This window comes from Lepidochelys olivacea (genome assembly GCF_965140295.1).
Source record: "Lepidochelys olivacea isolate rLepOli2 genome assembly, chromosome: 6".
Lineage (NCBI taxonomy): Eukaryota > Metazoa > Chordata > Testudines > Cheloniidae > Lepidochelys > Lepidochelys olivacea.
In genome coordinates this window covers 43215809-43240277 of record NC_140416.1, presented here as the reverse complement: position 1 = coordinate 43240277, position 24469 = coordinate 43215809, and the positions used below count along the sequence as shown (strand labels likewise).

Sequence of the window (24469 nt, the reverse complement as noted above, 5' to 3'; positions counted from 1 at the left end):
GGAAGAGCTGTTTGGAAACATCTTTCCCCCCAAAATACTTCCCAAAACCTTGCACCCCACTTCCTGGACAAGGCTTGGTAAAAATTTGCCTAGGTGACTACAGACCCAGACCCTTGGATCTTAAGAACAATGAACAATCCTCCCAACACTTGCACCCCCCCTTACCTGGGAAATGTTGGATAAAAAGCCTCACCAATTTGCATAGGTGACTACAGACCCAAGCCCTTGGATCTGGGAACAATGAAAAAGCATTCAGTTTTCTTACAAGAAGACTTTTAATAGAAATAGAAGTAAATAGAAGTAAAGAAATCACCTCTGTAAAATCAGGATGGTAGATACCTTACAGGGTAATTAGATTCAAAACATAGAGAACCCCTCTAGGCAAAACCTTAAGTTACAAAAAAGATACACAGACAGAAATAGTTATTCTATTCAGCACAGTTCTTTTCTCAGCCAATTAAAGAAATCATAATCTAACGCATACCTAGATAGATTACTTACTAAAAGTTCTAAAGACTCCATTCTTGTTCTGTCCCTGGCAAAAGCAGCATACAGACAGACACAAAGACCCTTTGTTTCTCTCCCTCCTCCCAGCTTTTGAAAGTATCTTGTCTCCTCATTGGTCATTTTGGTCAGGTGCCAGCGAGGTTACCTTTAGCTTCTTAACCCTTTACAGGTGAGAGGAGCTTTCCCCTGGCCAGGAGGGATTTCAAAGGGGTTTACCCTTCTCTTTATATTTATGACAATCTCTAATGGTACATAAACAACTTCAGTTTTCCCAAACCTATAGTGTTGTCTTTGTAGATGTCTGTTCAGGTTCATGTTGTCTCTGTTGCCTGAGGCAGGTCGTTAACCGGGGCTGACTTTCCAGTGACAGCATTTTCAAATGGAAGTTTTTGGTGGGGATTTTACTCACTTTATGGGTATACAGTGGGCTTTGACTTTGGGAACAACAAAGGCAGGAGAGTGAACATTCTTCCTCAGAAATATTTTTGTAAAGTAAGTCTAATTTCTTGGAAGTAATTTTTCAAGGATAGCTGAAAGCAGGAGTGCATCCCTAGCCAATGGCCAAAGGGAAAATATGCCACTTTTGTCTTTGCTTCTTCACAAACTATCCTGCTGCAAATATGAACTGAGAAAATAACGGGTTTGTAAAATAATCCTCTTGTGGATTTTGGGAAAGGTCATGAAAGGTTTTGAAATTTGAAAAGGAGACTTTTACTGACAACAAACAGCTTAGTAATAAATTATTAGTTTGTTGATTTTGGTTGTGGCTGGCTGTAGAGGCAAGAGGGAAACGTGAGGTGTTCTTTCTGCTCAGTGATACAACAAGGAAGAAGTAAAAAAGCAGAGGGTAAGCCAGCAGCAACCACTTGATTCTCAGATTTATACCAATAAAATAATAATAAGAATAATCATCTACAGTATCTTACATGTGAGCATTTCAAAACAGCTTACTATTGTTAGTTAATCCTCAGAACGTTTCTGTGAGATAAGTAGTAGTATCCCCATTTTACTGAAGAAAAAAATGAGGCAAGTGTCTAGCACGGGTGAGAATGTAATCCACATCTCCTGACTCAGGGCTACTAGGCCACACTTCTTCCCCTTTATAGATTAGTATATATTATTTAAATACAAGATATATAAGACCTGAAAATACAACCTCCAAGGATTTCATAAAGGAGTTAAAATGTCTATAAGGACAAAGTATTATAATGATTATTATTGCTCTTGAATGGTTAGTGTTTCTTGAAATGTATATTAATACTTCAGGGAAATGACTTCAACTTAGGAAATCAGTAAATCACATCTTTCATTGTCTCTGTTCCCAGTTAGCCAGCCATGCTCCCATTGGGTATGTCTATACCGCTGTTAGACTGTCCTGGCTGGCCTGTGCCAGTAGACTTGGGCTTGAGCTCACAGGGCTTAGACTGCAGGGCTGTTTAATAGCAGTGTAGATTTCTGGGCTCAGGCTGAAGTGTGGACTCTAGGACCCTATGAGGTGGGAGCATCCTAGAGCTCGGGCTGTGGCCTGAGCCCAGAAGTCTAAACTGCAGTTAAACAGCCCCTAGCCCAAACCCCATGAGCCTGAGTCAGCTGACCCAAGCCAACCATGGGATTTTTAATTGCAGTATAGACACACCCTTTGTCTGCTGCTAGCTCTTTCACCGACTTCAACTTTTGTCAATATTTTGTAGTAAATCAGGGATGGATGAAACCAGACAGTTAAAATAGTGACCACCCCACATATACGATCCCTGTACCTGCCCTGAAAATCCACACTTTTTGAGATTATATTTTTTTATTTTTACATGCCCCTTTCTGCACTTCTAGGTTCCAGCTAAAAGTGTAATTGCCAAAATAAGACATGCTATCAACAAGTAGTGACTCTGAATTCTCTTACCTCAGATCTTTTGTTTTCTTTTTAATTTCTTTCTCAGGGTCTTCACATTCAATCTTGGGTTGCCATCTTATCTTGTAATTCTCCCCTTCTGACTCTGAATTCCAGTGAGCTCACTGAACCAATGATTCAGCATGGTGTTAATTGTCCCCATGCTGCTGGAGGAGGTGTCTTTTAAATGAATTGCAAAACTAAGCCATTTGTTACAAAACACTTGCAATAATTAAAAATATCATGGCAATTTCTTGCAAGAGTAGCAGTGCTAATCCTGGTCAGTCTGATTTGTCTTCTGTTCTGCTTCTTTGAAATTCCCTCTGTAGATTTATTTCACTTTCTACAAACACTGATGTAGTTTTTTGGGCTACAACTAAGCACTAGAGAGTTTTGCTAAAACACATTATGAATCATGCCAAGGTGAGGCCTTAGGGGAATTTCTCATTGATGTTATTTTTTAAAAAAACACCACCGCTCTTTGGTGAAACCTTAAAAGGAGGAAGGAAACATAACCAAAGTAGGATACTGACAGGGTCTTAAGCATTTTTCCTTTTCTCACAGGTTAATGTGTTTGAAATAAAAGACTTTTATTAACCTGACAGAAGATCAATGCTGACTCATTCTCACTAGGGCTGTAGCTAACTCTTCTATAGCCTTGGCTACACTAGGGAAATTTTTTTTAAATTCCCACCATTGCAGCTGTTCCACTGTTATCAATTTTGGAAATTCTTGCATGGACAAGGATCCCTTAGTGGCACTGTGTTAGCAATACTGGTTTCTCTTGTATAGGGCAGTTTCCCATGGCCAGAACCATTGTTAACACCGTGCCAATTAAATTTCTCAGAACGTATCTAATTGACATCAATGTTAAAAAAAGGCTGCAGCTATGAAACCTTGTCTACATTAGAACTCCTATTGTTGTAAACACCTGGAAGAGCGCCAAAGGGGTTAAGTTTTTGTATGTTTTGGCAAACCCAAGTTTTTCCCTTAAGATGGGGTATTGTTTTTACTGTAAATGGTGAAAGGGGAATCTATTTAGATTGTCAGTTCTTTAGGGCAGGGTTGATTTTTATTATGCATGTGTGTATGGTGCCTAGCACAATGGAGCGCCTTTGTTTCTGGTGCTACTGAAATATGGATCAATAATTACACCAACTTTCCTCTGTAGGTGAGATTTAGGGAGAAATGTTTTTAAAAAAAGAAAATATATTTTAAGAATAGAATGGGCTAATCACCTCCAGGGGTGGTTAGAGGGTTACTCCTATAAAAGCTTCTCCTTAGTCTGCCACAATGGGCTGAGCTGTGTGGTGCTTTTCTTAATTGAGATAAGAGTTGCAAGAACTAGGCTGCTGCATAGTTTCCTTTGAGTTCAAGAAGAAGAGTTCATAGTGCCCAGGAAGGAGCCTAACATTCAGAATATCTAAGGGTCTGAAGAGTAGAGAGTAGCTAAAGTGAATTCTGCAGCAGGGCAAGGGACCAGCATAAACTAAAGAGCGTAAACATAAGTCTGAATTTATCAGCTGATGCAGATACATTTTTTTATGTATGAATTTTCTGTTTTAAAAAAGTGAGAAGGAAAGAACAAAATATCCCTATGATACTCCTTTGAAAAATTATGTAAATCCCATATCACTTAGCTATCGAATGTGTTTAGAAACATTATATACCCAACAGATAATGTTCAAAGACATATTTATGCTCTTTTAAGAACATCTGTTCTAGCGGAGCCCTTGCAATCTGTCACTCAGAGCATCTGAGTTATCTGAAGTACGGTGTCAACCTGGAATTTGGGAGAGTCTGTTTATAAGGCATAACCCTGTTTCCCACTAGAGGGTACCTTTAAGCTACGACTGTCCATTAAGAGAAGTTCATAAAGACTAACTTGTCTTTATTGTTGCTAATAAAAAAGTCAAATACTAACAAGAAGCATTTCAATTTCTGCTGTGTAGTTACACCCATTTTCTTGCACACATAGCTATGCTTTCTGGAAGCATCATTCTTTCACTTAAAAAAGAGTTAACAAATTAACTTCAGTTAACATTAAATCATCATCCTCTTAAAACATTCAAGAGGCAGGCAAAACGCCACCATTAATATTTCTGGGATGATGGCTCTTCTTTCTTCACCTCCTTCCAACTCCTGCCACATATGCAGAGGGAGGATCTGGCTGAGCTATACGAGAAGTGGGAGGCTTCAGGCTCAAGGTTGCTGGCTCTTTGCTAGAGCAGAGTACAGCATCACGCATAGTGATGGGAGGGAGGGGAGTAAGTTGCAGGCCCTTCAGCCCTGTTGACAGTTTGGATAATCAAAGTAACACCTAGCCCATATGTCTGGAAGGTGCTTTGGGAACCCTTGGTCTAGAAGGTGCCTTAGAAGTATAGAATATTATTATTTTATATTTTATACCAAGCTTTCGCACAGCATACATTTGTGCATGTGAGTGGTTGTAACGGAAGTGCTGTTAGGCTTTAAAGACTATGCCATCAACGCGCCTCACTGTAACTACTTATCTTGTATTTATATTTACCACGCTTGGTAGTGGGCAGTGATGGTGAGGCTTATCACATCAGAGATGCTGCAGTGATAATCTTCTTCCTATGACTGTTATGTTAGCAGCGCTGTGTAGTTTGCCCAGATAGTTTTCTCCTTTTCAGTCTAAATAAACAGGCTACTCCTGCCATGAATATGTCATTATGTCCTGGAATTGAAGCATTCCATATTAGGCTCTTACATTTGAATCCCTGCTGTGTTCAACCATTGTGGCAATAGTAGTTCTAACTCAGTTTTCAAATGTCAGATCAGCAAACTGAAAAGCACATCTTTTTCTCTCTTGTATTTTTTTTTTCTGGTAGAGCATGATGAATGTGGCAGCGGACAGCACAACTGTGATGAGAATGCAATCTGTACTAACACTGTCAGGGGACATAGCTGCACCTGCAAACCTGGATATGTGGGGAATGGAACCATCTGTCGAGGTAGGTCTGTTACTCTAGGAACTTGATAAAAGCCACAGATTCTATTAATATTTTTTGACAGTCACCTGAGTTCTGGTAACTCATGATGCTGGGCTCTGTCAAAGATTCATTGTCTGAGTTATCACCTGGCAATTGTTGTATGCATAGAGATAATTGATTTGTGCATAACCTCATATCACAGGACAGTATTTTTTTAATTGTTTTAAAAACATTCTTTGTTTATTGCCAATTAAAGTTGTAATTTAAGCCTGTTTCATGCAGCTTTTAAACTGCGTTCTTTGTCTTAAACTGAGTTAGTGTCAGATATGCCATGAGTTAACACCTTTGTGTTTTAAACTAGGTTCATGTAGCCTTTAAACTTGTATAATCTTTTAAACATCATGTAGCAATGCCATGGGCTATTAAAGTTACAGAAGTGATTGATAGGGATGTTTTTGTCCATGATGTGTCTTAATTTACAGTACACCTATAAAGTGAGGATCTGCATTTGGTAGATTTCACTGTAGCTTAGACCATGAGTGTCTGGAATCAGTCCATCTGGTTGTAAAATGGCAGTTTTTGTTGGTCCTTTTTTTAAGAAAGAAAGATTAAGCTGTTTCATAAAGATAGAAGAGGAAATATACGCCATCAACCAGCTGGCTCACTAATGACTGCAACTTGGAAATGTCATTGAATTGTGCCTGCAATGCCTGTTGTTGTTGTGTGTTTTAGGAATTACCTTGTCTCATAAAATACTATTAATTGCTCCATCAGTGTTTCCACAATTCCTGGCTTCCAAAACACTATTGCCATAATGGCTAATTTGTTGGAAACTACTGCTGATGAAAAGTAATAGTCCATCCGGAAAACAATCATATGCACTTAGATTTGGGGAGAAATATTAGCTTTCTTTCAGTTTTATGAATTGGTAGTATTGTCTTGAAGTGATGGATGGTGAGCCACCACTTCCAGCTTAAATTCTTCACCAAGGTTTCCACAATCTATCAGGTGTCAAAGTAGCATCTGACTAACTGTCTGGAGTGCACAACAATGTCAAGATATTTAGAAAAAATAAAATGGTTTCTAAATGAACATAGCAGGGACTGCAAAAATGAGAATGTAATGAAGACAATAGTCCAAATTCATCCTATGTAAGTCAAAGAAGTCACACCAAGAATCAGTTTTGCCCAGTATTTTCCGAATTCTTGCTTGCAGGGGTTGTAAGTTACAACATTTCCAAATAAAGTTTCGAGCAGGGGTGAATGAATATACTCTAAGTTTGACAATGGCTTTCCCTCCCTGTAGACTATATAGGGTGTGGAACAACTCTTGACTCAAACAGGACATTTTTTTTTGGTTTTACTTTGCTGGGTATGCATACCCAGAGTTTCACTTTGAGGTTCAGCTTGAACGGGCTGAAAAACTTGAAGCAAAAGTCATCCAGCACCATTTAGTTTAACCTGGTAGTTTAACAGGAAAATATTCAGGGTTCTTTTTTTTAAAACCCTTTTAATGAACTTGTGCTGAGATTCAAGCTTGAAATGAAATCCCAAAGCAGATGAATCCCAAAGCCCTGGCTGGGATGATTTAACTGGGAACTGGTCCTGCTTTGAGCAGGGGGTTGGACTAGATGACCTTCTGGGGTCCCTTCCAACCCTGATATTCTATGATTCTATGATTCTATGAATTTCTATTTCATTTTCAAATATTCTCCCGGTTTTGTTCTTGACATGCCTAGAGTTACGCCACTGAATGAAGATATAACTGTCTTTTTGAAAAGTGGCTACCATGGAAATGCAAAAAACAGAGCTGTGGAATTTTGTGGTTGTTTACATCCCAACTGGGAAATATATATACAGAACCATGGTGAAAATTTTTGGAGCTTGCAAACGTGAGTTTTATTCTCTAATATTCCAGATGGTAAGAAGCCCTTTAATGGGAAGCTGTGGAGAAATTGTTCTCTCATTACAGAAGGTGCTACGGATAATTTAGAGATAGTACTGAGTGGTAAGAGACTTGGTAATCAGTAAACACAGAGGCTGGAAAATAATGGGCCAGATTGCTTAGTAGTAAAATTGCATAATATCAGTCAAATCAAAGGAGCAATGCTGAAGGTAACACCAGCTGAGGATCTGGCCATATCCTAATTTACTTGAATGGTCTAGAAGTGTTTTATAAACTTTTACAAATGGTATATATACACAACAATTATTTCAGCCACTACTGATGTGACCCACATCTGGGCTGGAACAGGCAGCTTATTATCGTTACACAGCAACACCATACGCAAACAAGGAAAGGATGATTTTTGTAGCTGAAGCACAGGACTGGGAGTCTTTTCCTGATTCTGCCACATACTTCCCATGTTGTGTTGAGCAAGTCACATAACCATTCTGTACCTTATTTTCTGTATAAGTAAAATGTGGATGATGAAAACCATGCTGTGAGGCTTAATCAACAAACTCAGCAATTCTTGGAAGGCTCTGTAGAATGTAGAATATTATTCTTAATATTTTAAGATAGCAAGTGTAGGGGAATAATGCAACCAAATGAAACTACATGGAGAGCTTTGGAGTAGGCATAATGAAAGTAGCCTAACAGTTGGTGGGGGGGTGAGAAAGAGAGAAACAGTCAGGTAAAGAGGAAAGTAGAAAGAATCTGGAAAGTAGAGACGACCATCTGTTTTCCTTTATGAATAAAAATATTACGAAGAGGAAAACAAAATCATTAATAAAAGTACACAGTAACAGGCAGCAAGTAGGAAAATTTAATTTATTTATAATTAGGAAAATTATTCATTTAATTAATGAAGTAGGATTGTGTCTGCTTCATCGTAAATATAGTGGACTAGAGAATTTCAGAGTGTAATTAAGGACAAGATGCTTTCAAAGTGGACATGGAAATAATCAATAAGAAGAATGGTGTAAAAGGATGCAGACAAAAACAAAATGCATGTCTGTTTAAAGCAAAATGTTACACACAAAAATATGTACTACTTAAGTTTAATTGACATAAAAATAGCAAGAGACCTGAAGATGAACAAAAGTAAACTTTTACAAATACATAAGAAGCAAACACATAGGCAAGAGACAGGAAGGTCTGCTGGGCAAGTGTAGAACAGTAAAGACAAATATGGCCTTTATTTACTGTGGGCAAAAACAAATTCTTGGTCTCAATGTAGAAGTGGACTATAACATTGCAGAGACAAACGTCTTGTTGTGGGAGAGATGGGAAAAGAAGGTTGAGGTGAGGTGGAATGGCAAGACTGTGTGATACGGTGTCGCAGCAAATAATCTTGACAAAATACCGGGTGCAGAGTCAGATAAATTACATCCTGGGACTTTTCAGGCAGTAGCAAGGAAAATGGGAACTCCTGTGACAAAAGTATTTATAGCGCCAAAGACAGAGGACTGGAATGGGGCTAATATAATATAGAACTATATACCTTTTAAGTTGCTTTTAGCTACAGAGAAAATGTCGGCAAGATTGATAAGGAAAAAGAATGTATAATATTATATATACTGTTCAGAGAATAGAAACTAGCACAGATACATAAAGGAAACTCATGCCAAGCAAGTTTGCTTGAATGACATGAATTCATTATAGAATTAGTAGGTAAAGATGAAACCATGGCTGTAGAGCAAATTAGCTAGACTTCAGGAGAGGACTTAATACTGTAGCACAAAGCAAATTAATTTATAAAGACTGAATGCAAAGTAAAGTGGTTTAGTAATAGAGAGTCTCAAGAAAATGGGAAAGTTGAGGGTAGAGGATGGAGAATCATAGAATTGTAGGACTGGAAGGAACCTCGAGAGGTCTTCTAGTCCAGTCCCCTGCAGTTAAGGTAGGACTCAGTATTATCTAGACCATCCCTGACAGGTGTTTGTCTAACTTTCCCTTAAAAATTGCCAATGACAGAGATTCCACAACCTCCTAGGCAATTTATTCAAGTGCTTAAGCATCCTGACTGTTAGGAAGTTTTTTCTAATGTCCAACCTAAATTGCCCTTGCTGCAATTTAAGCCCATTGCTTCTTGTCCTATCCTCAGAGATTAAGGAGAACAATTTTTCTCCTTCCTCTTGTAAAAGCATTTTATGTACATGAAAACTGTTATGTCCCTCCTTAGTCTTCTCTTCTCCAGACTAAACAAACCCCATTTTTTCAGTCTTCCCTCAAAGGTAATGTTTTCTAATAATTTTTGTTTCTCTTCTCTGGACTTTCTCCAAGTTGTCCATATCTTTCCTGAAGTGTGGGGCCCAGAAATGGACACAATACTTCAATTGAGGCCTAATCAGTGCAGAGTAGAGCGAAGAATTATTATGTGTGCAACTGATTGTTTCTTCCTAAGTGGAGTACTTTGCATTTGTCCTATTGAATTTCATCCTATTTCATCCATTTCTCCAGTTTGTCCAGATCATTTTGAAATTTAATCCTGTCCTCCAAAGCACTTGCAGCCGCTTCCAGCTTGGTATCGTCCACAAACTTTGCCATTATCTAAATAATTGATGAAAATATTGAAGAGAACCAGACCCAGAACTGATTTCTGTGGGACCCCACTTGATATGCCATTCCAGCTTGACTGTGAGCCATTGATAACTACTCTCTGGGAACGGTTTTCCAACCAGTTATGCACCAACCTCATAGTAGCTCCATCTAGATCGTATTTCCATCATTTGTTTATGAGAAGGTCTGCGAGACAGAATCAAAATCCTTACTAAAGTCAAGTACACATTTACATTTACCACTTCCCCTCCTCTCATCCATAAGGCTCGTTACCCTGTCAAAGAAAGCTATTAGGTTGGCTTGACACAATTTTTTCCTGAGAAATCCATGTTGACTGTTACTCATCACCTTATTATCTTCTAGGTGTCTGCAAATTGATTGGTTAATTATTTGCTCCATTATCTTTCTGGGTATTGAAGTTAAGCTGACTGATCTGTAATTCTCCTGATTGTCCTTATTCCCTTTTTTATAGATGGGCACTATATTTGCCCCTTACCAGTCCTCTGGAATCTCTCCCACCTTCCAGGACTTTTCAAAGATAATCACACTAATGGCTCAGATATCTCTGCAGTCAGTTCTTTGAGGAGGATCTGGATGACCTTGTAAACTGGAGTAATAGTAATAGGATGAAATTTAATAGTGAGAAGTGTAAGGTCATGCATTTAGGGGTTAATAACAAGAATTTTAGTTATAAGCTAGGGACGCATCAATTAGAAGTAACGGAGGAGGAAAAGGACCTTGGAGTACTGGTTGATCATAGGATGACTATGAGCCGCCAATGTGATGTGGCCATGAAAAAAGCTAATGCGGTCTTGGGATGCATCAGGAGAGGTATTTCCAGTAGGGATAAGGAGGTTTTAGTACCGTTATACAAGGCACTGGTGAGACCTCACCTGGAATACTGTGTGCAGTTCTGGTCTCCCATGTTTAAGAAGGATGAATTCAAACTGGAACAGGTACAGAGAAGGGTTACTAGGATGATCCGAGGAATGGAAAACTTGTCTTATGAAAGGAGACTCAAGGAGCTTGGCTTGTTTAGCCTAACTAAAAGAAGGTTGAGGGGAGATATGATTGCTCTCATTAAATATATCAGAGGGATAAATACCGGAGAGGGAGAGGAATTATTTAAGCTCAGTACCAATGTGGACACAAGACCAAATGGATATAAACTGGCCACCAGGAAATTTAGACTAGAAATTAGACGAAAGTTTCTAACCATCAGAGGAGTGAAGTTTTGGAATAGCCTTCCAAGGGAAGCAGTGGGGGCAAAAGATCTATCTGGCTTTAAGATTAAATTCGATAAGTTTATGGAGGAGATGGTATGATGGGATAACATGGTTTTGGTAATTAAATATTCATGGTAAATAGGCCCAATGGCCTGTGATGGGATATTATATAGGGTGGGATCCATGTTACTACAGAAAATTCTTTCCTGGGTATCTGGCTGATGAATCTTGCCCATATGCTCAGGGTTTAGCTGATGGCCATATTTGGAGTCGGGAAGGAATTTTCCTCCAGGGCGCCTTCCTCTGTAGCATGGGGCATCGGTCACTTGCTGGAGGATTCTCTGCTCCTTGAAGTCTTTAAACTACGATTTGAGGACTTCAATAGCACAGATATAGGTGTGAGGGTTTTTTTGTAGGAGTGGTGGGTGAAATTCTGTGGCCTGCGTTGTGCAGGAGGTCAGACTAGATGATCATAATGGTCCCTTCTGACCTAAATATCTATGAATCTATTCTGGGATGTATTTAATCAGTCCCTGGTGACTTGACAACATCTAACTACAGCTGTGCCACTTCTTCAGTTTGCTGTACATGAGTGACCCTGTAGCAGGCCATCATTTCACTAGTAGATAGAAATAGAGCCAACAAGTTTGAAAATTAATTAAGAAAATCAAATTTATGGGGAAAATGTCACCCACTGATTTGTCTGGAGCAGAAATAAGGATAGGCATGTTAAAGTGTCTTGAGGGTTACAAACACATCTGAGTGTGTAAGTGGGGGAGATGATGTAAGAAGCCCTCTTCTTGACCCTGTTTACAGCTGTGTAAGAATAAAGCCACAGTCTTTATTCTTGCACAAGGCCTGGGCATGTGTAGCACAGGTAGTAGCAATAGGCACACCATTATCCAGAGTGACTGTATTATAGGGAAACGGTGGATGCTGCTCCATTACAGAGATTGTTGTAGCTCCTGATTAGTGTCCACTCTTCTGGTGTTCCTGTGCAAATTCTTCTCAGAATCTGGGTAAAAGGAAACATAGTTAAATGGTTTTCTGTGACTTGACTCCCTGGTGAGCTGTGCATGTTAGTGCTGGTGTCATTGTAGCACCAGTGTCCACATTGCTGAGAAAGAAAAGAGGCATTGAATTCACTTTTCACCCCTCCTTGTGTCTTTGGCTGATCCAGAGATCCAAAAGATCTGGGGCCCCAGATAGTGGCATCGGGGGAAGGAGTACATTTTTACGATTGTGGCAAGTGGTCATTTTTGGGATTCTGGTCATGGCAAATGAGTAGAAAACATGAAGTACTGCAAGTTATTTTTTTCTACTTCTGACCTAAATTCTGGATCCTTGTAGGTTCATAACATGCTTATAGTGGAGCTACTGTGTGAAAATCTGTATGCCATGCTGTAGAAAGGGCATGCTCAAATTGCAATGGAGAACAACCACATGGCTCAGGAATATACAACTTTGTAAAGACAATAGGGGACAATTTCCTGGCGCAAGTGCTAGAGGAGCCAACTAGGGGGGGTGCTTTTCTTGACCTGCTGCTCACAAACCGGGTAGAATTAGTGGGGGAAGCAAAAGTGGATGGGAATCTGGGAGGCAGTGACCATGAATTGGTTGAGTTCAGGATCCTGACGCAGGGAACAAAGGTAAGCAGCAGGATACGGACCCTGGACTTCAGGAAAGCAGACTTCGACTCCCTCAGGGAACGGATGGCCAGGATCCCCTGGGGGACTAACTTGAAGGGGAAAGGAGTCCAGGAGAGCTGGCTGTATTTCAAGGAATCCCTGTTGAGGTTACAGGGACAAACCATCCCGATGAGTCGAAAGAATAGTAAATATGGCAGGCGACCAGCTTGGCTTAATGGTGAAATCCTAGCAGATCTTAAACATAAAAAAGAAGCTTACAAGAAGTGGAAGGTTGGACATATGACCAGGGAAGAGTATAAAAATATTGCTCGGGCATGTAGGAATGTTATCAGGAGGGCCAAATCGCACCTGGAGCTGCAGCTAGCCAGAGATGTCAAGAGTAACAAGAAGGGTTTCTTCAGGTATGTTGGCAACAAGAAGAAAGCCAAGGAATGTGTGGGCCCCTTACTGAATGAGGGAGGCAACCTAGTGACAGAGGATGTGGAAAAAGCTAATGTACTCAATGCTTTTTTTGCCTCTGTTTTCACTAACAAGGTCAGCTCCCAGACTGCTGCGCTGGGCATCACAAAATGCGGAAGAGATGGCCAGCCCTCTGTGGAGATAGAGGCGGTTAGGGACTATTTAGAAAAGCTGGACGTGCACAAGTCCATGGGGCCGGACGAGTTGCATCCGAGAGTGCTGAAGGAATTGGCGGCTGTGATTGCAGAGCCACTGGCCATTATCTTTGAAAACTCGTGGCGTACCGGGGAAGTCCCGGATGACTGGAAAAAGGCTAATGTAGTGCCAATCTTTAAAAAAGGGAAGAAGGAAGATCCTGGGAACTACAGGCCAGTCAGCCTCACCTCAGTCCCTGGAAAAATCATGGAGCAGGTCCTCAAAGAATCAATCCTGAAGCACTTGCATGAGAGGAAAGTGATCAGGAACAGCCAGCATGGATTCACCAAGGGAAGGTCATGCCTGACTAATCTAATCGCCTTTTATGATGAGATTACTGGTTCTGTGGATGAAGGGAAAGCAGTGGATGTATTGTTTCTTGACTTTAGCAAAGCTTTTGACACGGTCTCCCATAGTATTCTTGTCAGCAAGTTAAGGAAGTATGGGCTGGATGAATGCACTATAAGGTGGGTAGAAAGCTGGCTAAATTGTCGGGCTCAACGGGTAGTGATCAATGGCTCCATGTCTAGTTGGCAGCCGGTGTCAAGTGGAGTGCCCCAAGGGTCGGTCCTGGGGCCGGTTTTATTCAATATCTTCATAAATGATCTGGAGGATGGTGTGGATTGCACTCTCAGCAAATTTGCGGATGATACTAAACTGGGAGGAGTGGTAGATACGCTGGAGGGGAGGGATAGGATACAGAAGGACCTAGACCAATTGGAAGATTGGGCCAAAAGGAATCTGATGAGGTTCAATAAGGATAAGTGCAGGGTCCTGCACTTAGGACGGAAGAACCCAATGCACAGCTACAGACTAGGGACCGAATGGCTAGGCAGCAGTTCTGCGGAAAAGGACCTAGGGGTGACAGTGGACGAGAAGCTGGATATGAGTCAGCAGTGTGCCCTTGTTGCCAAGAAGGCCAATGGCATTTTGGGATGTATAAGTAGGGGCATAGCGAGCAGATCGAGGGACGTGATCGTTCCCCTCTATTCGACATTGGTGAGGCCTCATCTGGAGTACTGTGTCCAGTTTTGGGCCCCACACTTCAAGAAGGATGTGGATAAATTGGAGAGAGTCCAGCGAAGGGCAACAAAAATGATTAGGGGACTGGAACACATGAGTTATGAGGAGAGGCTGAGGGAGCTGGGATTGTTTAGCCTGCAGAAGAGAAGAATGAGGGGGGATTTGATAGCTGCTTTCAACTACCTGAAAGGGGGTTCCAAAGAGGATGGCTCTAGACTGTTCTCAATGGTAGCAGATGACAGAACGAGGAGTAATGGTCTCAAGTTGCAGTGGGGGAAGTTTAGATTGGATATTAGGAAAAACTTTTTCACTAAGAGGGTGGTGAAACACTGGAATGCGTTACCTAGGGAGGTGGTAGAATCTCCTTCCTTAGAGGTTTTTAAGGTCAGGCTTGACAAAGCCCTGGCTGGGATGATTTAACTGGGAATTGGTCCTGCTTTGAGCAGGGGGTTGGACTAGATGACCTTCTGGGGTCCCTTCCAACCCTGATATTCTATGATTCTATGATTCTATGAAAGAAAATAGCTAGGCGTGCTGTATTTAGCTTGGAGAAAGACAGAGGATAGAGAATGTTCACACTATTATATAAGATCCTGAAGGGAATTGTTTGTCAGAAGTTGAGAAAGTAACATGAGGCCATAGACTAAAGTCAAAGAGAAGGACTAGCATATTAGCAATCTAGGCAGATTTTAATTCTGTACCAAGTAGATGACCTTTGATATTGACTGCCTAAGAAACAGAATTTTTTGTATGTCAGTATGAAAGGGGTTTGCAGACCCATTTTTCAGAGAGAAAAGGTCTCTATCAAGTCTTTGTTTGGGTTGAGATGAAATAAGATGAAGTCAACTGGTTTGTATTTTCTTGTTTTATGAAACGAGACCTTGATGTAGTACACTGGCCTTTCCTAGCTCATAGTTCCTGTTCTACAAATGTGTTTCATAGGACCAAATTCTGCCCATGGCTGCATTTAAAGTGATTTGATTAACTTCTTAAACAAGGTAAATCTATAGCTATTCCCCTTAGGGATGAGAGGTAAGTGATCATCCTTGTAGCTCTCACTACTGCAGAGTGAGCTGAACTTAGACAAGTGCAGGCACTTGTCTATTGCATTTTGAGTACTGTGTCTAATTGTTAGATTTACTATTTTATTAATATCTCATTTTGGATTTTCAGTGAGGTGTAAATTTAGGAGAAAAGTTAAAATGATTTAAAAAACCCCCTCAGAAACATTGAAAGCATGTTCTTATTATCTCAGCAAGATTACAGCTTCTGCATGAGACTTCAGTCACTGTGACAAAGTTCCTTCTCTAGCTTGGTGGGTCTTGCACTTACTGGTGGATTTGCTCACCTTGGAGCTTCACAGCAGCCCTCAGAACTCCTCCTGTGTCTGACCAGGAGTTGGGAGGTTTGGGGGGAACCCGGGCCCACCCTCTACTCCGGGTTCCAGCCCAGGGCCCTGTGGAATGCAGCTGTCTAGAGTGCCTACTGGAACATCTGTGTGACAGCTACAACTCTCTGAGCTACTTCCCCATGGCCTCCTCCCAACACCTTCTTTATCCTCATCATAGGACCTTCCTCCTGGTAATGCTTGTACACCTCAGACCTCCAGCACTCGCTCTCAGCTCCTAGCGCCTCTTGCTCCCACCTCCTTACACGCGCACCACAAACTGAAGTGAGCTCCTTTTTAAACCCAGGTGCCCTGATTAGCCTGCCTTAATGGAGTCTAGCAGCTTCTTGATTGGCTGCAGGTGTTCTAATCAGCCTGTCTTAATTGTCTCCAGAAAGTTCCTGATTGTTCTGGAACCTTCCCTGTTATCTTACTCAGGGAAAAGGGACCTACTTAACCTGGGGCTAATATATCTGCCTTCTATTACTCTCCTAGAGCCATCCGGCCTGACCCTGTCACATCACGTATTCACTGATGAAACATCCGACTTTCTATAGATGGAGGTTCACATAGTTAGATTACAGTCCTAAACATTGGAGTGAACAGATGCATCCTATTCCTGGTGTCTGGGAAATGAAACCTCAAAAACTTTCAGAAGTTCTGATACCAAATTGTCAGGGACAGCCTTATTAGGATTGTCCCTAGGAAAGGCTGAGATTTGGTGTGTCTTCTGTTATATTCCCATACATTCTCTCAGCGAATTCACCAAGTCCATGATCTATGTGGTTTCTTTTTCTAGTGGCGACCAGGCACTTTTATTTCTCAATCATGTTTCATAACCTTTCAGTGCTGCAGCTTGTGCAAAAGATGGTAGGGTGCAACTGAGTCCCAAAGAGGAATGCCATTATTTTAAAATGTGGGGAGGGATCAAATGCTAGTGGAAGGCCTGGCCTGGCCTGGTAGTGTAGTTCTGATTCCCTCATAGATATGTGCCTTGGAAGATGACTATGGCAACCACTGAAAGTTGTAATTCCACTTAATGGCCATCTCATTTGTATTTATAGACAGCTGTGGAAGAGTGACCAAAACACAGTGGGCAGTAGGTCATGTCTTTTACAAGGTAACAAGAATGTGGAGATTATAATTTTAATACTTTCAAGATAGCTACTGGATGATAACGATAGGGGCTTGAAAATGACTTTTTCTAGCTTAAATCAATAAAGCAATTCTTTTTCACATTGTCTAAATAACGTTTTAGATAAGTGGATGGTTAACTTCTTTATTCAGACAGTAAGTACCATATTTTCTGTAACTATACCCTTGTTGGTAATTTCAAAAATGGATACATTTAATAATATTGAAACGCAATTCATGAGCTGACAGAAATGTCACCTAAAAGAGGTTTAATCTGAGTGTGTGAACTGATAACATTTTTAATAAGGAAAAAATATCTACATACTTATGGGAAATGATAGTGAAACAGATAGAGGAGAAAGTAAAATGAACATAGAGAAAATACAGATGAGAAACTATTGGGTGAAGGGAGTATAAGTAAAAGGACAGGTAAATCTTGAATGGAAAAGAGGGAACATGAGATCATATTTGTCAGAATCTGGTTCCAAGTTAGGTAGACAGAGAAATGCCATCAAGTTGAGTGTAGGGACTTGCTTCATTTGGCCAATAATAGATAATTATCATTAGTTGATGTGTATCTCATCAATTATTCTTGTTAAATAATGGATTGACTGCAGAGTAGTAAAAAGGTAGGAGAAAAATGTTACTAAAATGCAACAATAAAACCACTAGTGGATATGAAACTGATTTCTACTGATTTCAGCAGGTACGAGCCACCAAGACTCTTTTATTCAGATTTTTTTCTCACATCTGTTTTACACTGTTGTAACTCTAGTGATTTAATTGTAACTATTCCTGGTTTTTGCTCGTGTAAATGAAAGAAGGATCAGGTCACTTGGTTTTATTTCTGCCTCTGCCACTGACTCACTTTGTAGATATCATTGAATTTCTTTACACCACAGTTTGCCCATCTGTAAATAGGGTATTCTTCACTTTAGTTATCTTTGTGTTACAGAGTTCAGTTTTAACAAGGGTGTGATGGGGCATTCTCCCCACACTAGCCCTGGAGCAGTTAATATAAGAAAGAGAGGCCAATTAGCCATAGGCTGCACCTGGGATGGCGCTAGGATACAATATGGCTTAATTGGGAATGATGATTACCTGGGCAGAAAGATGTGGGACTTCTGAAAGCCAGGAAGCTGGCAACAGAGCCTGAAGTCACACTCCCTGATACAAGGGGGGAGAGTAGGCCCTGTAATAGGAAGTAGGAAGCAGTTCCAGGAAGGAGCAGTAAAGGCTGGGAGAATACCTGAGCTGCTGAGTCAAGGGTCCCTGGATTGGAACCTGCTGGAGAAGGCAGGCCTGGGTTCCTCTACAATACGGTCTAGGAGTGGCATGCCAGGAACAGCCTGTTTGGGGACTGCTGGGGACAGTTTGATTATAGCCCAGGAAGGGGGAACTTCAATGTGTTTTTGCTGGAGGGCTAAACCATTAAGAGGAAAGCTCCAGGAGCATGAGAGAGCCCATGCAGTGAGTGAATGGGATGATGGACTCGGCAAACGCCAGACTATGTGGCAAGCTAATCCCCGGATGGGAAACTAGGAAGCGCCAGAGCAGCAAGAAAGCATGCTTTGTCACAAAGTGCTTTAAACCTTTATTTTGTAAAAACCTTATTGGAAATGGCAAAACCCAAAATGTAGAATGCAAACTTTGAAAACAATTTGAATTTTTCGTGGTGATATAATGAAAAAATGAATTGATAAGAAAGAATAATAAAAGTTTAAAAATCATCCCTGTTGACAATTTCCCTCCACTGGATTCTCTCACTTTTCTTTGTGTCCCTTTTGCTCTGACCTTGGCAGCATTAGGGAAGACTGACATCCCAAATGTCTGCATTGTGTGACAAGCAAATGTGCTTATATGTTTATATAATTGCTATAAAAGCATGTGGTTTTGCTGAGGCATAGATGGGTTTTGGTATCCATTGGACGTGGAATTGAAACCCTTTAATGGCATGTTGGATTATATTATTGACAGTGGTATAGGTAACGTGAAAGTGGAAAGGAATGCACAAGGCTTTCTCCGTAGCTTCTGATTGCCCTGCTTTTGTAGGTTTGGGGTGGACTAATGTGTATATTTAAACTACAGGTTTTTTTCCCTCTCTCTTTAATCCACTTCCTAAATAAAATTTTAAAAATGCAATAATATTGAAAATTCTATGTTTTAGGTTTGTGATTATACATCAACTCAATCTCCTGGATTTATTATAAGTAAGAGAAAAGACTTCCTCCAGTTTATTATTTTCCTCTCTTTTCCTTTCTCAGTATGGAATGTTAGATATTTTTTTTAAAGTTGTGTCCATTGAGATTCATGTGGTCTGAAGAAAGACATTTACACAAATAGACTGTAAACTTTCTAAACTATTGCAGCTTTGAATGCTGTCCTTGCATTGGTTTTAGAACATAATAAAATAATTTAAGGAGTACTTGTGGCACCTTAGAGACTAACCAATTTATTTGAGCATAAACTTTCGTGAGCCATGTACATTAGTCAAACTGAACAGTCTTTACGTAAAAGAATAAATGGACACAAATCAGATGTCAAGAATTATAACATTCATAAACCAGTCAGAGAACACTTAATCTCTCTGGTCACGCTATTACAGACATGAAAGTTGTGATATTACAACAGAAAAACTTTAAAACCAGACTCCAGCGAGAAACTGTTGAATTGGAATTCATTTGCAAATTGGATACTATTAACTTAGGCTTGAATAGAGACTGGGAGTGGCTAACTCATTATGCAAGGTAACCTATTTCCCCATGTTTTTCCCTACCCCCCAACCCCCCGACGTTCTTGTTAAACCCTGGATTTGTGTTGGAGATGGCCCACCTTGATTATCATACACATTGTAAGGAGAGTGATCACTTTAGATAAGCTATTACCAGCAGGAGAGTGGGGTGGGGCGAGAGAAAACCTTTTGTAGTGGTAAACACCCATTTTTTCATGATTTGTGTGTATAAAAAGATCTTCTGTACTTTCCACAGTATGAATCCGATGAAGTGAGCTGTAGCTCGCGAAAGTTTATGCTCAAATAAATTGGTTAGTCTCTAAGTGCCACAAGTACTCCTTTTCTTTTTGCGAATACAGACTAACACGGCTGTTACTCTGAAAATAATTTAAATTAATTTTTTCTTGTCCATAGAGCACCAAGATGTAATAGAACAGATAATCTGGCAATGAAAGAAGTTGAAAGTCTGGGGAAACATTTTTACATTCAGCTCTAAATTATATCATGCAGTCGGAGACTGCAGCCTTTACAGACACATAAATAGTTCTACTACTTTTTCAGGACTCCATTTGTGAATAAGAGGCTGGAGAATTGTGTCCAATAATGGATCCAGTACTAGTTGTGAGCTTGTTAAGAATGGTTTATTCATTAGTATAAATCATAACAATGTATCTTTTAAAAGTATGTATCATAGGACCTGCCAGGGGCCAGATACTGCTCCCTTTACTGGTCTGTACCATCAGCTAGTGTAAATCAGTGTAACGCTGATTTACATTGGCTGAATTCAGAGTGAGCCTGAGCAAAACAACTATGAATTGTATAAGAGAAACAGCCTTTGGGTCCAAATGATATAAAGTACCTATTTTCAAGGGAAATAATTTAGAGCCTGATCCTGTCTTACTTCCGTGAGTAGTCCCATTGAGTTCAACAGGATTACTTAAGGCTGCTTGTAAAAGAAGCAGTGAAGCAAAAAGGCATCCTTTAAAAAGTGGAAGTTAAATCCTAGTAAGGAAAATAGAAAGGAGCATAAACGTTGGCAAATGAAGTGTAAAAATACAATTAGGAAGGCCAAAAAAGAATTTGAGGAACAGTTAGCCAAAGACTCAAAAAGTAATAGCAATTTTTTTTAAGTACATCAGAAGCAGGAAGCTAAACAACCAGGGGGGCCACTGAATGATCGAGGTGCTAAAGGAGCACTCAAGGACAGTAAGGCCATTGATACAAAGAATTCCTTTCATTTCTCTGCAGTCTTCACAGCTGAGGATGTGAGGGAGATTCCCAAACCTGAGCCATTCTTTTTAGGTGACAGATCTGAGGAACTGTCCCAGTGTAAAGGAGCAGACTCACCCCTGTGGTGCCTCCTGCTGGTCATTGGGGAATTAGCTCTTTCCAGCACGGAGCGCCCTCTGCAGGCCAGTGATCGGCACAGCTCTGGCCCTGTGTCCCTCTCAGACCCCGATGCCCCTTTCTCTGGGTTCTGCCCCCTGCAGTACCCCCTTACTCTGCCTCTGGGTCTCCCCTTCCTGGCGGACCCCCAACCCACTATCCCCACCTTGCCTCAGTCTGGGCAACTGCCAGTCATCACCAAGCCCCCGCTCCCTGGGGCAGACTGCAGCGTAAAGGCTACTCATATGCAAGGGGGTTCAGACCTGTTGCCTTCCTCTGCCTTCCAGTACCTCTATGGGCCTTGGATCAGGCCCTACAGCCCAGGGAGTTGCCAGCCTGGCATGTCCCCGCTCAGCCTGCTCCTTCCCCAGCACTGCACCACCCTCAGTACCCTGTCAGGCAGGCAGGCAGCCAGACCCTGCTCTCTCCCAGCCTGGAGAGAGACTCCTTGGGCCTCTGGCTCACAACCTTTTTATACAGGCTACGGCTGCTTCCCCAATCAGCCGTCCCCAGCCACAGCCCTCTCCAGGGCTGCTTTTAACCCCTTCTATTTTAGGAGCAGGGTAGCCACCCCACTACATCCAGATTGAGGTATCATTAGAGGAGGTTTTGGAACAAATTGATAAATTAAACAGCAGTAAGTCACCAGGACCAGATGGTATTCACTTAAGAGTTCTGAATGAACACAAATGTGAAATTGCAGAACTACTAACTGTAGTCTGTAACCTATCATTTAAATCAGCTTTTGTACCAGATGACTGGAGGATAGCTAATGTGACGCCAATTTTTAAAAAGGACTCCAGAGGTGATACTGGCAATTACAGGCCTTTAAGGCTGACTTCAGTACCGGGCAAAGAGGTTGAAACTATAATAAAGAACAATATTGTCAGACATATAGATGAATATAATTTGTTGAGGAAGAGACAACATGGTTTTCGTAAAGGGAAATCATGCCTCACCAATCTACTAGAATTCTTTGAGGGGGTCAACAAGCATGTGGACCAAGGGGATCCAATGAATATAGTGTACTAAGATTTTCAGAAAGCCTTTGACAAGGTCCCTCAGCAAAGGCTCTTATGCAAAGTAAGCTGCCACGGGATAAGAGGGAAGGTGCTCTCATGGATTGGTAAATGGTTAAAAGATAGGAAACAAAGAGTAGGTATAAATGGTCAGTTTTCAGAATGGAGAGAGGTAAATGGTGGTGTCCCCCAGGGGTCTGTTCTGGGACCAGTCCTATTCAACATATTCATAAATTATCTGGAAAAAGGGGTAAACAGTGAGGTGGCAACATTTGCAGATGATACAAAATTATTAAAGATAGTTAAGGCCCAGGCAGACAAGGAAGAACTACAGAAGAATCTCTCAAAACTGGGTGACTGGGCAACAAAATGGCAGATGAAATTTAATGTTGACAAATGCAAAGTAATGCACATTGGAAAGCATAATCCCAACTATACATATAAAATGATGGGGTGTAAATTAGCTTTTACCACTCAAGAAAGAGATCGTGGAGTCATTGTGGATAGTTCTCTGAAAACATCCACTCAATGTGCAGTGGCAGTCAAAAAAACTAACAGAATGCTGGGAATCATTAAGAAAGGTATAGATAATAGGACAGAAAAGACCATGTTGCCTCTGTATAAATCCATGGTATGCCCACATCTTGAATACTGTGTGCAGATGTGGTTGCCTCATTTCAAAAAAGAAATATTGGAATTGGAAAAGGTTCAGAAAAGGGCAACAAAAATTATTAGGGTTATGGATTGGCTTCCGTATAAGGAGAGATTAATAAGACTGGGACTTTTCAGCTTGGAAAAGAGATGGCTAAAGGGAGAGATGATTGAGGTCTATAAAATCATGACTGGTGTAGAGAAAGTAGATATGAGAAGTGTCCCTAACACAAGAACTAGGGGTCACCAAATGAAATTAATAGGTAGCAGGTTTAAAACAAATAAAAGGAAGTATTTCTTCACACAATGTACAGTCAACCTGTGTAACTCCTTGCCAGAGGATGTTGTGAAGGCCAAGACCATAACAGGGTTAAAAAAAAAAAACTAGATAAATTAATGGAGGATAGGTCCATCAATGGCTATTAGCCAGGATGGGCAGGAATGGTGTCCCTAGCCTCTGTTTGCCAGAAGCTGGGAATGAGTGACGGGGGATGGATTACTTGATGATTACCTGTTCTGTTCATTCCCTCTGGGACACCTGGCACTGGCCACTATTGGAAGACAGGATACTGGGCTAGATGGGCCTTTGGTCTGACCCAGTAGTGCCTTCTTATGTTCTTATGAATGGCCTGATCTTACTCTGATGGGTTCAAATTCTGATACCTTTACTCACATTGAGTATTGGCTTGCTCCAGATCAGTTCCATTGAAATGAATGGGACCATTCTGGGCTTGAAGTATTGTACAACATGAATAAGGGTATAATAGTAAAGCTTATTGAAATCAATGAAGAGATTCTCAGTGTCTTCCTTAGGAGTTCTAGTGAGTCTTGTGGGAATATGGTTTTACAGGACCAGATCCTTGATTTTCACATCATATTTTGGGACATAGCTCTTTCTGGTCTGGACTTCTCAACATAAGGCTTGCAAATGAAGACTGGTGTTTTATATATTTATTTATTTGTTTCCGTGCAGATGATGCCCTCTCATCAATTAAAAACCCAGTTCAAAATTAAGATGGTCCAAACAAAAGATTTGCTTTTTTAAAAGATTGCTTTTTAAAAGGGAATAGTAACCTCATTTGACCTCACACATAGAACTGCATTGATCCAGTAACCTTTATAGACTGGGAAATAATTCTGGGAAGATATTTAATTCCCCAGGCAGGTTTTTCTTGTCTTTTTGTACTGAACGATCCACATGAGATAAGCTTGCCAGTTTAATGCCAAGCAGTAGCAATTTCATAACCACTCAGTCAGTATCAACAAGCAAGAAGCTTAAAAAAGACCCTGTCTTTATGTATTGGTTCCAGACAATACATTCTGCTTAACATTGCTGGGAATCCAAGACTTTCAATATGAAATGTATTCATTGCTTTTCTCTTGCTTTTTTAAAAGAAGCTGTGCTTTCTAAAAGCAAAAATATAAGGATTTTTCTTGGTTTTAATCACGTTATTATCCACTTTTCATTTAGCCCAGTTCTGGTCTGCTGTGACACCATTTCCATAATTAACTGTTTCCATTAGCAGCAGGTCCTGTGACTTCTCAGAACCCCAGTATAGAAAGGAGACTGAGCTGAAGTCCGTTGAAGTCAATGGTAGTCTTTCCAAGTGCCATTGAATGGTTGAAACTCTCAGATGCCACCTTACTTAATATTTTCTTTCTTGCCTAGATATTAAGATCTTGTTTGAGTTTCGACAATATCTAGAACAGTTCAAATCATTGAACATGCGCTTCACTTGAAAGGCTGATTTGCTGTC

The 24469-nt window shown here is 40.7% G+C and overlaps 1 protein-coding gene across 3 annotated transcripts in view; it reads left to right on the top strand.

The window, feature by feature from the left end:
* Positions 1-24469, top strand: part of NELL1 (neural EGFL like 1) — a 440683-nt gene that overhangs the window by 246802 nt on the left and 169412 nt on the right. For all 3 annotated transcript variants that reach the window (XM_084632341.1, XM_084632342.1, XM_084632340.1), the window contains one exon: positions 5248-5370. In XM_084632341.1, coding sequence (XP_084488467.1) covers positions 5248-5370 — 123 coding nt within the window. The remainder of the gene's footprint in view (positions 1-5247; positions 5371-24469) is intronic.